This window comes from Pan troglodytes, chromosome 15, assembly GCF_028858775.2.
Source record: "Pan troglodytes isolate AG18354 chromosome 15, NHGRI_mPanTro3-v2.0_pri, whole genome shotgun sequence".
Lineage (NCBI taxonomy): Eukaryota > Metazoa > Chordata > Mammalia > Primates > Hominidae > Pan > Pan troglodytes.
In genome coordinates, this window is record NC_072413.2 from 34,027,193 (window position 1) to 34,044,288 (window position 17,096).

At 41.4% G+C, this 17,096-nt stretch overlaps 1 protein-coding gene across 17 annotated transcripts in view; it reads right to left on the minus strand.

The window, feature by feature from the left end:
• RALGAPA1 (Ral GTPase activating protein catalytic subunit alpha 1) overlaps positions 1-16,595 on the minus strand; it is a 270,569-nt gene extending 253,974 nt beyond the window's left edge. For 13 of the 17 annotated variants that reach the window (XR_010150907.1, XM_001141541.7, XM_063792836.1 and 10 more), the window contains exon 1: positions 15,989-16,595. Coding sequence is in view for 12 of the 17 variants with exons in the window: in XM_001141541.7 (XP_001141541.2) it covers positions 15,989-16,094 (106 nt within the window). In the remaining 5 variants the exon portion in view is untranslated. Of the gene's footprint in view, positions 1-15,022; positions 15,151-15,988 lie in introns of all 17 variants that reach the window. The other 4 variants (XM_063792832.1, XM_063792831.1, XM_063792834.1 and 1 more) reach the window with 2 other exon arrangements.
• Positions 16,596-17,096: the final 501 nt, after the last annotated feature.

Below are 17,096 nucleotides of genomic sequence, written 5' to 3' on the forward strand. Positions count from 1 at the left end.
CGACAGAGTGAGACCCTGTCTCAAAAAAAAAAAAAAAAAAAAAGAAAGAAAGAAAGAGAAAGAAAGAAAGAAAGAAAGATTGTGACAGGACCATGTAAGAGATTCAAGAGGGGGAAAAAAAAAAAAAGACCTGCATAGGGAGATCAACTAGTAAGCTGCTGCAAAAGTTCAAGCAAGAAACAATAAAAATTTAAACTAAAGTAATGATGGTAAGAACAGAGAAAAAAGGAACAGGTTCAAATATTATTATAAAGCCAGAAAAGAGCAGTAGTGGGCTGGGGAGATGTGAGGTTGCCCCACAGACATTTCAAACTCCAGCTACAGTCCCAACATAAATTTATCTTTTTCTACCACATTGTTAAAGATGAAAGTTTCTTGTCTTAGTAACCTATGACAAGAGGATGGTGATGCCATTTATTAAAGTAGACGTATTCATCACCTATTCTGCTATTTTCTCCAAAGTCTACTTTTTTTTTTTTTTTGAGACGGAGTTTCGCTCTTGTTGCCCAGGCTGGAGTGCAATGGCGCGATCTCGGCTCACGACAACCTCCGCCTCCCAGGTTCAAGCAATTCTCCCACCTCAGCCTCCCGTGTAGCTGGGATTACAGGCATGCACCACCATGCCCGACTAATTTTGTATTTTTAGTAGAGACAGGGTTTCTCCATATTGAGGCTGGTCTCAAACTCCTGACCTCAGCTGATCCACCCGCCTCGGCCTCCCAAAGTGCTGGGATTACAGGCGTGAGCCACCGCGCCTGGCTCTCCAAGGTCTATTTCTATAATGTGTACCTTCAGTGAGAAGAGACATTAGATACACACACACACACACACACACACACACACAGTGAATTTAGAATTTAAAAAATGTTTTAACCAAACACAACAACAACAAAGGGATGCTTTCTTTTCTAAGATACTGACAGCTTGTAACCCAACACATTTCTCTTTCCACCTTAGGTACCAGGAAATCTAAGAACCAAATTCAATGCCTTATGGCTGTAATCAGCTCATCTCTGAAAACTGATGTTTCCTTTAAGTGATGGCTATTCAGTTGTTGCTTGTTTTATCATTAATTGTTCTATTCCACATTTTATTCAATCCTATAAGCCACGTAAAATCCTTTAGATGCAATAAAATCCTTAATAAACAAAATGTTAATATAAAGATGATTACAATATTTGAAAAAGCTTGTTCTGTTAAGGTCAATCAGTAACACTGTTTATGTCAATAATCTGCAAAGTAAATCAATTCTTCATAAATATATAAAGTAGTTCAATGAGGTCAAGTTCATTTTTCAAATCAGACAGATTCAAATTAAAGAACATACATTACATTATATATAAATTAAAGAATTTAAAAGCATCTAATGTCATGTATACAGGATTACTAACACTGTATATCAAACTCTAAAAATAATCAAGTTTGGCTGCACACAGTGGCTCATGCCTGTAATCCCAGCACTTTGGGAGGTCGAGGCGGTCAGATAACTGGAGCCCAGGAGTTTAAGGCCAGTCAGGGCAACATAGGGAAACCCCCATCTCTATATAAATTTATTTTATATATATCTATATATATGCACACACACACGCATATACAGTTAGTTGGCTTACTTTTATAGGCAGGTTACAGTTCACACATTCTTAGATTTTCAGCCAAATCTGTTAATCCATACTATTTTTTTTGTTTTCTTTTTGTTTTTTTGTTTTGAGATGGAGTCTCCCTCCGTTGCCCAGGCTGGAGTGCAGTGGCGCAGTCTCGGCTCACTGCAAGCTCCGCCTCCTGGGTTCACGCCATTCTCCCTGCCTCAGCCTCCCGAGTAGCTGGGACTACAGGCGCCCGCCACCACACCCAGCTAATTTTTTTGTATTTTTAGTAGAGACGGGGTTTCACCGTGTTAGCCAGGATGGTCTCATCTCCTGACCTCGTGATCCGCCCGCCTCGGCCTCCCAAAGTGCTGGGATTAAGGCGTGAGCCACTGTGACCGGCCAATCCATACTCTTTTTAAGTCATTTATTTAATAAAATATACAATCTGTATTTATGTATTGCCATTTATACCTACTGAATACTTTGTAAGTAAAGATATTTTACTCAGAAAGATATTTCTTTGTGAACCCATAAATACATTCAGATTACAGAAAGACATTTTTGACTAATCAATTTATGATAACAAATTCCTTCTCTAAATATAAAAAAGTAAAAAATGGGGACCAAGTTGCTTGGTATAAAGCCAACTTTCAGTCTCATTCATTTAAGAGAACCTCTTATTATCAGCAACTGATGTCCAATGTCTTGAAAACTGTTGCTTCTCGTGTGTGTTATTTTAATTGTTTCAGCATGTACGGACATCAGGTGAGGAGAGTGATTCCTGAAAGATGGCAAACAAACAAGGTGTGTCCTATGACCACTCCAGCTTACTGACTTAGGAGAGCTTCTAAGTCGTAGTGAGGGGAAAGCAAATCCAGGTGGACCCAGCGAACACCATGAATTAAGAAAGTGAAGCCAAGCACCCAGGAAGACCAAGGCAATCAGAGTTCACACGACACAGCACCAAGAAGGAGACAGCTACACACAGTGAGAATCCAGGAGACTAGAGAGGGTCCCCTTTAAGTATGATGATAGTATACTTATGAGGAAACTACCCAAGACAGAAGAAAGAACCATGCTGAAGTATTGGAGGGAACAGTACCAGGTGCTCACACAGAGCTGGGAAGAGTGCTTGTTCCCAAAAGCTGGACTATAAAAATAAAATCTCATAATTTGTGGGGCCTTGGGTCGAATACTCAGGAAGGTATCGCCTTATACTAGACAATAATTAACCCTAAATGGACCCACCCAACAAATCATAAAAGCAAGACCCAAAATAATAAAACTGTTTTCAAATAACTTGATTGTATCCCGGAAAAAAGCTCAAGAATTTATAGGTGGCCACACACGGTGGCTCACACCTGTAATCCCAGCACTTTGGGAGGCCAAGGTGGGCAGATCACTTGAGACCAGGAGCTTGAGGCCAGCCTGGGCAACATGGCAAAACCCCATTTCTCTACCAAAAAAAAAAAAAAAATTAGCTGGGTGTGGTGGCATGCACCTGTAGTTCCCAGCTACTCGGGAAGCTGAGGTAGGAGGATTGCTTGAGCCCAGGAGGTTGTGACAGACTGAGACCCTGCCCCCAAAAACAAAACGAAACAAAAAAAGAATTTACAGATATAGGAAAATATCCAAAATATAAGAAAGTAAAATTCAGAATATCAGATAGCCAAAAGTTACCAGGCACACAAAGAATCAGGAAAACAACCCAGGATAAGAAAAGAGGATGATCAATTGAAATTCTAGAACTGGAAGAGATGTCACAATTAGCAGAGAAGTATATCATTTTAGCTGTATTCCATATGTTCAAAAAGTTAAGAAGACACATAGATGATATAAAACAAGACCCAAGATGAACTAGATAAAAACTACAGTTTCTGAGATTAAAAAATAAACTAGAATGGCAGATTACATGTAGCAGAAGAAAAGATTAGTGAACTTGAAGACATAGCAATAGAAACTATCCAAGATGAAACACGCAGAGGAAAAAAATCCAAAACATAAAAAAAAATCAGTAAACTATGAGACCTTCCAATATACTAATAATACTTCTTAATAATCTAATATTAATATTCCCTAATACGGTAGTAAATGGAGTTCTAAACGTAAGGCGGGGAGAAAGAAGGGCAAATAATGACCAAAATTTTTCCAAGTTTGATGAAAACTATAAACCCACAAATCCAAGAAGCTCAATTAATCTTAAGCCAAGAAATATGAAAAAAAACTAACCAAAGCATATGATAATCAGACTCCTCAACACCAGTGATGAAGAGGTCTTAAAAGCACCCGGAAAAGAAAATGACATCTTCCATAAAAAGTAAGATACAGATAATAACAGACTTCTTATCAGAAACAATACAAACAAGAATACAGTAGAATAAAATCTTCAAATAACAAAGGAAAAAAAAAGCCATCAACCTAGAATTCTAAACAGAACAAAAGTATCCTTTTTTTTTTGAGATGGAGTCTCGCTCTGTTGCCTAGGCTGGAGTGCAGTGGCACGATCTCGGATCTTGGCTCACTGCAACCTCTGCCTCCTGGGTTCAAGCAATTCTCCTGCCTCAGCCACCTGAGTAGCTGGGACTACAGGCGCGTGCCACCACACCAGCTTAATTTTTTGTATCTTTAGTAGAGACAGGGTTTCACCGTGTTAGCCAGGATGGTCTCGATCTCCTGACCTCGTGATCCGCCCACCTCAGCCTCCCGAAAGTATCTTTAAAAAAGAAGCCAAAGCCAGGCGCAGTGGCTCACGCCTGTAATCCCAGCACTCTGGGAGGCCGAGGCGGGCAGATCACAAGGCCAAGAGATCAAAACCATCCTGGCCAAAATGGTGAAACCCCATCTCTACTAAAAATACAAAAAATTAGCTGGGCGTGGTGGTGCATGCCTGTGGTCCCAGCTACTCAGGAGGCTGAAGCAGGAGAATCACTTGAACCTGAGAGGTGGAGGTTGCAGTGAGCTGAGATCATGCCACTGCACTCCAGCCTGGTGACAGAGCGAGACTCCGTCTCAAAAAAAAAAAAAAAAAAAAAAGATGCCAAAGTAAAGACTTTTTCAGACAAACAAAAGCATAAAGAATCCATCACACACAGAGGAAGAGGAATAAAGAAAGGTTGGTTAATGCATATAAACATACAGCTAGTTAGAAGGAATAAGTTCTGTCATTTGATAACATGGTAGGGTGACAATAGTTAACAATATATTGTGTATCTCAAAGTAGCTAGAAGAGGCCGGGTACAGTGGCTCACGCCTGTAATCCCAGCACTTTGAGAGGCCAAGGAGGGCGGATCACCTGAGGTCTGGAGTTCGAGACCAGCCTTACCAACATGGAGAAGCCCCGTGTCTACTAAAAATACAAAATTAGCCGGGAGTGGTGGCACCTGCCTGTAATCCCAGCTACTCAGGAGGCTGAGGCAGGAGAATTGCTTGAACCCGGGATACGGAGGTTGCAGTGAGCCGAGATCCTGCCATTGCACTCTAGCCTGGGAAACGAGCAAAATTACATCTCAAAAAAAAAAAATAAAAATAGCTAAAAGAGATTTTTTTTTTCTTTTTTTGGAGACAGGGTCTTGCTCTGTTGTCCAGGCTAGAGTGCACTGACATGATCACAGCTCACTGCAGCCTCCACCTCCTGGGCTCAAGCAATCCTCCTGCCTCAGCCTCTCAAGTAGCTGGGATCACAGGCGGCTGCCACCACATCTGCATAATTTTTGTGCTTTTTGTAGAGGTGGGGTTTTTCCTTGTTGCCTAGGATGGTCTTGAACTCCTGGGCTCAATTAATCCACCAGCCTCAGCCTCCCAAAATGCTGGGATTACAGGTGCAAGCTAACACGCTCGGCTTTTTTTTTTTTTTTCCCCTAAAACCCGGTCTTGGACTGTCGCCCAGGCTAGTGTGCAGGGGCATGAACACGGCTGACTGTAGGCAGCCTCAATCTCCTGGGCTCAAGCAATCTCATCATCTCAGCTTCCTGAAACACTGGGACCACAGGTGCATGCCACAACACCTGGCTAATTTTTTAAATTTTCTGTAGATACAGGGTCTTGCATTGTTGCCCAGGCTGGTCTCAAACTCCTGGGCTCAAGCAATTCTCCTGCCTTGATCTCCCAAAGTGCTGGAATTCCAGGCATGACCCGCCATGCCCAGCCTGTAAGAGAAGACTTGAAATGTTCCCAGCACAAATAAATAATAAATGTTCAAGGTGATGAATATCCTAAATACCTTGATTATCAAAATGTCACATGTATCCCATAAATATGTACAAATTATGTATCCAAAAACATTTTTTTAAGAATCCATTACCAGCAGATCATCATCACAGAAAAAAATGTTAAAGGCAGTCCTTCATGCAGAAACAAAATTATACTGAATAGAAATATCGGCTGGGCACAGTGGCTCATGCCTGTAATCCCAGCATTTTGGGAGGCCCAGGCACACGATCACTTGGGGCTAGGAGTTCGAAACCAGTCTGGCCAACATGGCAAAACCCATCTCTACTAAAAATACTAAAAAAAGAAATTAGCCAGCCGTAGTGGTACATGCCTGTAATCCCAGCTATTTTGCAGACTGAGGCAAAAGAATCGCTTGAACCAAGGAGGTGGAAGTAGTAGTGAGCCAAGATTGCACCACTGCACTCCAGCCTGGGCAACACAGCTGTCTGTGTCAAAAAAAAAAAAAAAAAAAAAAAAAGTACACAAAGAAATGAAGAGCGCTGTAAATGGTACTACATGGGTATGAGACTTTTTATTACTTAAAAATCTTTAAAAGATCACTACTTGTTTAAACAAAATAATATAGTGTATGGCTGATAACATGATAAGTAAAATATATGACAACAAAAGCATAAAGGTTGGGTGGAGAAATAGAAGTAGATTCTTACAAGGTTCTTATACTACATGGGAAGTGGTATAGTATCACTTAAAGGTGTACACTCTGGCAAGTTAAAGATGTATACTATAGGCTGGGCGCAGTGGCTCACCCATGTAATCCCAACACTTCAGGAGGCTGAGGCAGGTGGATCACCTGAGGTCAGAAGTTCGAGACCAGCCTGGCCAACATGGGGAAACCCTGTCTCTACTAAAAATACAAAAATAAGCTGGGCGTGGCAATGCGTGCCTGTAATCCCAGCTACTTGGGAAGCTGAGGCAGGAGAATCGCTCTAACCTGAGAGGCGGAGGTTGCAGTGAGCCAAGATCGTACCACTGCACTCCAGCCTGGGTAACAGAGCGAGACTCGGTCCCAGAAAAAAAAAAAAAAAAGGTATATACTATAAATCATAAAGCAGTCACTGAAATAATAAATCGAGGGAAAATAATCATAAAATTTACTCAACTAATTCAAAAGAAGGGAGAAAAAAGGGTACTAAGGAACAGACAGGCCAAACAGAAAACAAATAGAAAGATGACAAACTCAAACCTAACCATATCAAAAATCATGTTAAATGTAACTATCCAAACATCTCAATTAAAAGGCATAGATAATTAGGTTAGATAAAAAAGACCCAACCATATGCTGCCAACAATATAAACCCACTTCACATATAAAAACACAAGTAGATTTAAAAGATGGGAATATATATATATCCTGCTAACACTAATCAAATGAAAAGTGGCAATGGCTATATTAATATCAAAGTAGATTCCAAAGCAAAGACTATTACCAGGGAGAAAGATATCATTTCAAAATGATAAAGAAGTCAATTCATCAAAAAGAAATAATCCTAAAGGTTTAGGCAGCTAATGACAGAGCTTCAAAACATATGAAGTAAATACTGATAGAAGTTCAAAAGAAAACAGACAAAACCCACAATTACAGTCAGAAACTTCAGCCCTCTTCTCTCAGTACTTGATGAAAACAGCTAGACAGAAATTCAGTAAGGACAGAGAAGACTTGAACAACACTAACAAGCAACTCGTCCTAATTGACATTTTTCGAACACCTATCCTACCAAGAGCAGAATATATATTCCTTTCAAGTGCATACAAGAAATTTATCAAGTTAAAATGTCTCTGGACCATCAAACAAATTTCATTAGCTTTTAAATAATTCAGGTCATAAAAAATAGTGTTTTCTAACTACAATGGAATTGAATTAGAAATCAACAACCAAAAGGTATCTGAATAATCCACAAATATGTGAAGCTAAAGAACAGACTTGTAAATAACCCATGGATTAAAAAAATCAAAAGGAAAGTTGAAAGTATTTTGGAACTAAATGAAAATGAAAATACAAAATATTCTAAGTTGTGAGATGCTAGTTAGGGGAAAATTTTTTATCACCAAATGCCTATAGTAGAAAGAAGAACAGTTTCAAATCAATAATCACAGCTTACCCTTTATGAAACAACAAAAAGAGCAAATTAAACTAAACTAAGTAGAAGAAAGAAAATAACAAAGACTGCCAGGCATGGTAGCTCACACCTGTAATCCCAGCACTTTGGGAGGCCCAGGCAGGTGGATCACTTGAGGTCAGGAGTTTGAGACCAGCCTGGCCAACAAGGTAACAACCCATCTCTACTAAAAATACAAAAATTAGCCAGGCGGGGTGGCGCATGCCTGTAGTCCCAGCTACTCGGGAGGCTGAGGCAGAAGAACAGCTTGAACCCGGGAGGCGGAGGTTGCAGTCAGGCAAGATTGCGCCATTGCACTCCAGCCTGGGCGACGAGCGAAACTCTGTCTCCTGCCTCCCGCCTCCAAAAATAAAAAAGAAAATAGCAAAGACCAAAGCAGACATCAATTAAAAAAAAAAAAAAAAAACCACACACACACGGAAAAATCAATAAAACCAAAAGACAGTTCTTTTAGAAGATCAATAAAAGCAATAAGACTCTAGTCAGGCTGATCAGGAAAAGAAAGACAAATTATCAGACAAGAAACGAGAAGGATAACATTACCTTGGGTCCTGCTATATATATATACACAGACACACAGACACACAGACACACACACACACACACACATTTGAGATAGAGTCTCGCTCTGTTGCCCTGGCTGGAGTACAGTGGCATAATCTTGGCTCACTGCAACCTCTGCCTCCTGGGTTCAGGTGATTCTCCTGCCTCAGCCTCCCTAGTAGCTGGGACTACAAGCATGCGCCACAAGGTCCAGCTGCTTTTGTATTTTTAGTTCAGACAGGGTTTCAGTATGTTGGTCAGGCTGGTCTCGAACTCCTGACCTCTAGTGATCCACCCGCCTTGGCCTCCCAAAGTGCTGGGATTATAAGCATGAGCCACCATGCCTGGACATGAATCCTATAATATTAAAAGGATAATAAGAGAGTATAATCAATAATTTATACCTATAAATTTGACAACTTAGATGAAATCTTCTGTTTATACCAACAGAAACAGAAAAAGCATTCAATAAATCCAACATCCATTCCTGATAGAAACCCTCAGCCAACCAGGAATAGAATGAAACTCTCTAAACCTGATAAAGGGCATCTACAAAAAACCTACAGTTAGGATCATATTATACAGTGAAAAAAATCAATCGATTGCTTTACCCCTAAGATCAAGAACAACACAAGACTGCCCACTCTCATTACTTCTAATCTATGTCACATTGGAGGTTCTAGTCACTTCAGTAAGGCAAGAAAAAGAAAGAAAGGGCATCCAGATTAGAAAGGAAGAAGTAAAACTGTATTTGCAGACTGATTCTCTATGAAAAATATCCAAAAGAATCTACAAAAAACTAACAGAACTGGCTGGGTGCTGTGGCTCACACCTGTAATCCCAGGACTTTGGGAGGCCAAGGCAGGTGGCTCACGAGGTCAGGAGTTCGAGACCAGCCTTACCAACATGGTGAAACCCTGTCTCTACTACAAACACAAAAATCAGCCAGGCTTGGTGGTGAGTGCCTGCCCAGCCACTCAGTAGGCTGAGGCAGGAGAATTGCTTGAACCTGGGAGGCGGAGGTTGCAGTGAGCTGAGATCATGCCACTGCACTCCAGCCTGGGCAACAGAGTGAGACTCTGTCTCAAAAAAATAAATAAATAACAGCACTAAGTCAGTTCAGCAGGTTTGTAGGACATAAGCTCACTATACATAAATCAGTGGTATTTCCCGATATGAGATCCAATCAGAAATAGATATAAAGGTAACATTTACAAAAGATCAAAGTAGAAAGTATTTAGGTATAAGTCTGACAAAAGATGTATAAGACCTGCACACTGAACTACAAAACACTGCTGAGAGAAATTAAAGAAGTCCTAAGTAGGTGGAGAAACGCCTTGTTCATGAATCAGTGTATTCACTATCGTCAATTTTCCCAAATTGATCTATAGATTCAACATAATCCCAACCAAAATCCCAATAGGTTTTTTGGTGGTGGTGGGTTTTTTTTTTTTTTTTAAGAAACTGACCTTTAAAAAAAAAAATACAGTGTCACTGTGTCACCCAGGCTGGAGTGCAGTGGTGCAATCATGGCTCATTGCAACCTCGACCTCCCAGGCCCAGGTGATCCTCTCACCTCAGCCTCCCAGGTGACTGGGATCCCAGGCACACACTACCATGCCCAGCTATTTCTTTTTTTTCTTTTTTTTGGAGAGATGGGGTTTCAGCATGTTGTCCAAGCTGGTCTCAAACTCCTGGGCTCAAGCAATCTGCCCACCTGAGCCTCCCAAAGTGCTGGGATTACAGGTGTGAGCCACCACACCAAGCTCAACTAATCTTTAGACTCATATGGAAATGTAAAGGACCTGGCATTTGGGAAAAAAAGAAACTTTGAAAAGGAAGAACAAAGTAGGAGGGACACCACTACTTGATTTCAAGATTTATTATAAAGTTACAGTAATCAAACACTGTGGTACTGGCACCAACAAAGATAAACAGATCACTGGAACAAAATAAGAGTCCAGAAATAGGCCCACACATATTTCTGGAAAACTAAGTTTTGGCAAAAGTACAAAGGCAATTCAGTAAAGATAGCCTTTTTCAACAAACAGAGCTGGAACAACTGGATATTCACATGCAAAAACATAAACTTCTAGCCACCTCATACCATAGTTAAAACTCAGATGAATCATAGGGGAAAATAGATCCTAAAACTGTAAAACTTCTAGAAAAAAGCATAGAAGAAAATCTTTGTGATCATGGGTTAGGCAAAGATTTTAGATACTAAATAAAAAAAATAAATTAAAAATTGATATATAGACAATAAAAATTAACCATTTCTGCTTCTTCAAAGAAACAACTTCTTCTTCAAAGAAAACTTTAAGAGAACGAAGAGACAGCCCAAAGACTGGGGAAAAAAAAATCTTTGCAAATCATGTGTCTCATACAGTATCTGTATCTAGAATATATAAAGAACTTTTTTTTTTTTTTTTTTTGAGACAGTCTCACTCTGTTACCCAGGCTAGGGTGCAGTTGCACAATCTTGGCTCACTGCAAACCTCCAGCTCCCAGGTTCAAGCAATTCTCCCATCTCAGCCTCCTGAATAGCTGGGATTACAGTCATGTGCTATCACACCTGGTTATTTTTAGTAGAGATGGGGTTTCACCATCTTGGCCAGGCTGGTCTTGAACTCCTGACCTCAAGTGAGCCACCTGCCTCGGCCTTCCAAAGTGCTGAGATTACAGGCATGAGCCACTGCACCTGGCCTAAAGAACTTTCAAAACTGAATTAAGAAAGCAAAAAAATTAAAAGACATGTAAAAGATTTAAACACAAACTCATCAAAGAAGTTATACAATGGTCTTGGGAGGCCGAGGTGGGTGGATCACCTGAGGTCAGGAGTTCAAGACCAGCCTGGCCAACATGGCGAAACCCCATCTCTATTTAAGTACAAAAATTAGCCAGGCATGGTGGCACCCACCTGTAATCCCAGCTACTTGGGAGGCTGAGGCAGGAGAATCGCTTGAACTGGGGAGGCGGACGTTGCAGTGAGCCAAGATCAAGCCACTGCACTCCAGCCTGGGCGACAGAGCGAGACTCCGTCTCAAAAACAAACAAACAAAAAATTGTGAATAACGGCCGGGCGCGGAGGCTCACACCTGTAATCCCAGCACTTTGGAAGGCTGAGGCTTGAGGATCACGAGGTCAGGAGTTCAAGACCAGCCTGGCCAACATGGTGAAACCCCGTCTCTACTAAAAATACAAAAATTAGCTGGGCCTGATGGTGCACACTTGTAATCCCAGCTATTTAGGAGGCTGAGGCAGGAGACTTGCTTGAACCCGGGAGGCAGAGATTGCAGTGAGCCGAGATCGTGCCATGGCACTCCAGCCTGGGTGACAGAGTGAGACTCCATCTCAAAAATAAATAAATAAATAAATAAATAAATAAATAGTGAGTAACTATTCAGAAATAAAAAGAGATTAACAGTTAGGTACAGTGGCTCACACCTGTAATCCCAAAATACTTTGGGAGGCTGAGATGGGAGGATTGCTTGAGTTCAGGAGCTTGCAACCAGCCTGGGCAACATGAGACCCCATCTCTACAAAAAAAAATTTTTTTTAATTGGCCACACATGGTGGTGCATGTCCCAGCTACTAGGGAGGTAGAGGAAGGAGGATCGCTGGACCCTGAAAGGTCAAGGCTGCAATGAGCCATGTTTGCAACACGGTACTCCAGCCAGAGTGACAGAAGACCCTGTCACAAGAAAAAAAAGCAATGAACTATTAACATACCAGGATATAGATTAATTTCAAAATAATGAGGCTGAGAAAAAGAAACCAAGGCCAGGTGTGGTGGCTCACGCCTGTAATCCCAGCACTTTGGGAGGCTGAGGCAGGCGGATCACGAGGTCGCGAGTTCAAGACCAGCCTGACCAACATGATGAAACCCCATCTCTATTAGGAATACAAAAAAAAATGGCGGGGCGCCGTGGCTCATGCCTGTAATCCCAGCACTTTAGGAGGCTGAGGTGGGGGGACTGCCTGAGCTCAGGAGTTCGAAACCAGCCTGGGCAACACAGTGAAACCCTGTCTCTACTAAAATACAAAAAAAAAAAAAAAGAAAGAAAAAATTAGCCAGGCTTGGTGGCGTGCGCCTGTAATCCCAGCTACTCAAGAGGCTGAGGCAGGGGGATTGCTTGAACCCAGGAGGCGGAGGTTGCAGTGAGCCGAGATCGCGCCACTGCATTCCAGCCTGGGTGACAGAGTGAGACTCCGTGTCAAAAGAAAAAAAAAAAAAGAAATCAAACATAAAATGACCATACTGCATAATTCCATTTTTATGCTGTATAATCCCATTTATATAAAACTCTAGATAATGCAAACTAATCTAGGGTGACAGCAGATTAGTGGTTGCTCAGGAAAGGTGGGAGGGTACAACTGAGGTGGGAGAAAGAGATTACAAAGGGGCATGAGAAAACTTTGGGAGGTTACATATACATACATATATATATATATATATATATATATATATATATATATATATTTTTTTTTTTTTTTTTTTTTTTCCTGAAACGGAGTCTCGCTCTGTTGCCCAGGCTGGAGTGCAGTAGCGTGATCTCGACTCACCACAACCTCTGCCTCCCAGGTTCACGCGATTCTCCTGCCTAAGCCTCCCGAGTAGCTGGGACTACAGGCGCATGCCACCATGCCTGGCTAATTTTTGTATTTTCAGTAGAGACCCGGTTTCACTCTGTTGGCCAGGCTGGTCTTGAATTCCTGACCTCGTGATCCGCCCACCTCGGCCTCCCCAAGTCCTGGGATTACAGGCATGAGCTACTGCACCCAGCTGATTATACATATATTATCCTGATTGTCACTGTCTATATTTGTTATCTTGATTGGATATTTTAAATATTTGTTATGATGGTTTCATGAGATATACATATGTAAAAATTATTCAATTATGTACTTTAAATATGTGCAGTTTACTGTGTGCCAATTATACCTCAATAAAGCTGTCAGAATTATTTAACAATAAATATTTTTAGCTAAATAAGCACTTTTTATTTTTATATCAAGAGGACTGAACTGTTAGCTTTAAAGTAGAACAAAACTAACATTAAGTCAATACCCACTATATGCCAAGCATTATGTTAGCCAATTTACATGTGCTAATTTATAATATCATTACCATTAGTTGTAAAATGGGGGGAGGGGGTAGGTAGAAAGGATAACAGCTTTAGAAATCAGACAAGGCTTTTTTTTCTGTTTTAAGAAAACCCCGACTTCTAGTTTTTACAAATCAATTATGTAACAGTATCAATAAACATACCAGATTTAAATCTAAATCCTCAGAGTCAAGTTCGATTGTCCTACAGTGGGAACACATGCCAGGAAAAAAGTTTACAGCGGATGTTTAAATTATGATTATGTTCTCATACATATAGATGCACTGAATCCTCCCATAAGTACCCTGAGTGAATGGCAGTTCTGTTTGGTCCCATATGAACTATGGGACCAAACAAAAATCAAAAGCCTGTGTAACTGGCAATGCCCAATTACTCTGCAAACTAGTTTCCTCATTGTGTTTACCTTATTTAAAGCCCGAACCTACTTCCAGAAAGGATTTTCCATCTGCAAAATCAAATACCTGATTGGCAGACCTCTAAAAGACACAGTTTTTGTCATTCTACTTTCTCTCATTCATTTTCTTAGAAATTACATTAACTGTATTTCAAACAAAATAACGACAACAATAAAAGACTTGTTTTTGTTTTGTTTTGTTTTCAAACCAAGCAAGCTAAGTCCTACAAAATGCCTTATATGTGTGACCTCTCTCTTAATTTACCTTTTAATTTTCCATGTCTCCCAGATGGAAAAAAACTCTATGCCAAAAAAGTATATATAAATAATTCCTTAACCAGTCTATAAATAAAGTATGGCCTTTCATTTAGGAAATCTCAATACTTTATTGGAACTCAACTTTATAGCTGTGTCATTACCTAACCTACAGCTTATCCCAAGTAGGTGTCAAGCTCCATTAAGTGTTCAATTTCAAACTGCCATTACCTGTGAATCCCTCGCCTGCATTCACACATTAACTTACTGTGTCCTATTCTCGGCTAAATCTTTATTTCAATGGCTTAACTCTCAAGAAGAATGAAAACAAAAAGATCACAATCTCCACTATATTTAGAAGCTTTACATTTTCTTGAAAACTGAGCTTTTTATAGCGCTAAACTGGATTAACTGCTTTCTTACTACTCCACTGGAATAAATACAATTTACTTGTGACAAAGATTAGCTGTCATAAATGTAGAAAGAGTAAAAAAACAAACTAGAGACACAAAATCTGGGTTCCAGTTCTGACTCAGCCTCCTAGTAGCTGGCTGACTACTCGATGTTCCCAAACTTCAGCTTTTTTATTGGTAAAAAATGGAGAATAATATCATCTACCTATAGAGTTATTGCAAGGATTATCATAATTTACGTGAAATCACTGTAAACAGTAAAGCATCATAGAAATGTTGGGTAATATTGGTGGTATCCTGGTGGTATGAGTAAACAATAGACTAGAGAAACATGTACCTCAAATAAGGGACTTACTTTTTTCACTAAATAAACATCACTTTCCAAAACAAATACGCATCAGGAAGACAGCTCGAGATAAACTCTGAACTAGGATTCAGGCATCTGGATGAATGCATCTTCTTCAGCCAGTTCCACCATTAACTCTAAGTATCAACACAAGCAAAATAACTTTCCTTTTCATCTCAAATGTCTTCATCTAAAAAATCCAACTACTGGACCAGATGTTCCATAAGTATTATTACAGCCTTTATCAGCCTACCAAATGACTAAGTATTCAAAAGAGTCGATTAACATTATATTCAAAACTTAGAGCACTGTTTGGTCTACCAGCAGAACAGAACTTAAGGGCAGACGATTAAAAAAATATTTTTAATTAAATAAAAATAGAATTATATACAATTCTCGAGAAGCAAAGGATGAGTTAAACTACCTATAATAGTTCTCCCTCTAAATGACTAGTGATGAACAAGGTGCATTAACAAAAGGGCGGGGCTCCTTCCCACAGCTTTTTGGGAACCGCCCACTTCCCAAAGAGGTGTAACTGCTTCCTCCTTGTCTTCATCTGCCAAGAAACTTGAAAGATTAAGGTTTATATTGTCTGAGAGAGGATTTTATTTTTCTTTTTACTTGGGTGGGGTTGGCAGTAGTCATCTGGCAAACATATCCTATAAACACCATTATCCACAACGCCAGGTCTCCCCACAAAGTCTTAAAGATCTAAGTTTTTAGAGTAATGCCAATTTTAAAAAATGAGTTCAGACTATTAACTCAAAATTAGATATTCCTGTGTTAACAGTAATCAGTGCTGCCAACTGCCAAGTTTTCGCTTCTCCGAATTATTCACCCTCCCGCGTCTCCGCAGAGGCTACGATTTGCCCTCTCCTGCACCGCGCCAGGTCCCGAGAGAGAGTCCGCAGGGGCTCCCAGGAGAGGGAAGGCCGGGCAACCCAGGCCTCGGCGCTGCCACCCCTCGCTCCTCACCGATGACGATGCGCAGGTGCTTGAGGCGAGTCAGTGCGTCCTTCTTGGTGTCTAGCACCTTCTGGGTGGACTTCTTCACGTCCCCGTGCGGCTTCTTGGAGAACATCCTGCCGCTGCCACTGCCACTGCCACTGCCACAGCCGGCTCCCAGCCGGGTCCCGGCGGCAGAAAGTGGAGGGAGTGGACGGGGAGGAGACTAGCCAGAGAGGCTCATTAGCTCCCCAGCCTTGCGGGCCAGGGCAGAGCCGACTCCTCCCCGATCCAGGCCAGGGCCGCCACCTCCACCCGCCTCGCGCCGCGGCTCCAAGGCACCTTCGGCCCCAGCTCCAATATGGCGGATCCCTCTCCCGGCCCTGCACGGAGCGAGGTAGACCCGGGGTGGCCGCCTGCCGCCGCCGCTCGTCTCCAGCGGCCGCCGCTCGCCGCCACAGGCCGGGGCCCCGGACCCAGAGCCACGAAGGTGGAGCTCTCGGCGGCAGCAGCACAACTCTCTCCCTGAGGCCCCCTTAAGGTTGAAGCTTCTTTAGCAGCTTACACCCTGCAGAGGCCGAAACGGAGACGAGTGTGGTAGTGATGGGGTTTCACGACTCTGCCGTCGGTGGCGAACGGTGTCCGTGGCAACCGCCTTCTGACGTCAAGAGTTCTTGACGTCATGCCAGCATGAGATCACCCGTGGCACTCCCCGCCTTGGTTTCCTGTGTAAGCAGCCAAAGGAGAATCTCAAGAAAGGCAAGGAAGGTAGTTACTGCGTGCTCCATTGTAAGCGAAATGATAGTAATAAGCAAAGAGAAGTAATCTTTATTAAATGTGTCCATGATTTATCTTTGAAAATGTGCATAAGTTTTGTGGCCACCAGATCCTCTAGCAGAAAGATAAACGAAGCTACAGTTGGGCAATTTATTCTGTCCTAAATCTATTACTAATAATATTTCCTGCACTACGTATGTGATTTCTTTCATATTTTTTCTATTTGCAATATCTATCCCTGTTTTTTGCTGCAAACAACTTGACAACAGAAAGGCTTAAGCAGAGGTATCTAGGTTTTTTAAATAAAAGTAATCTTGCTTTCCTTTTCTATTGTGCTTTTAAAAATCTTTTCCCCATCTGC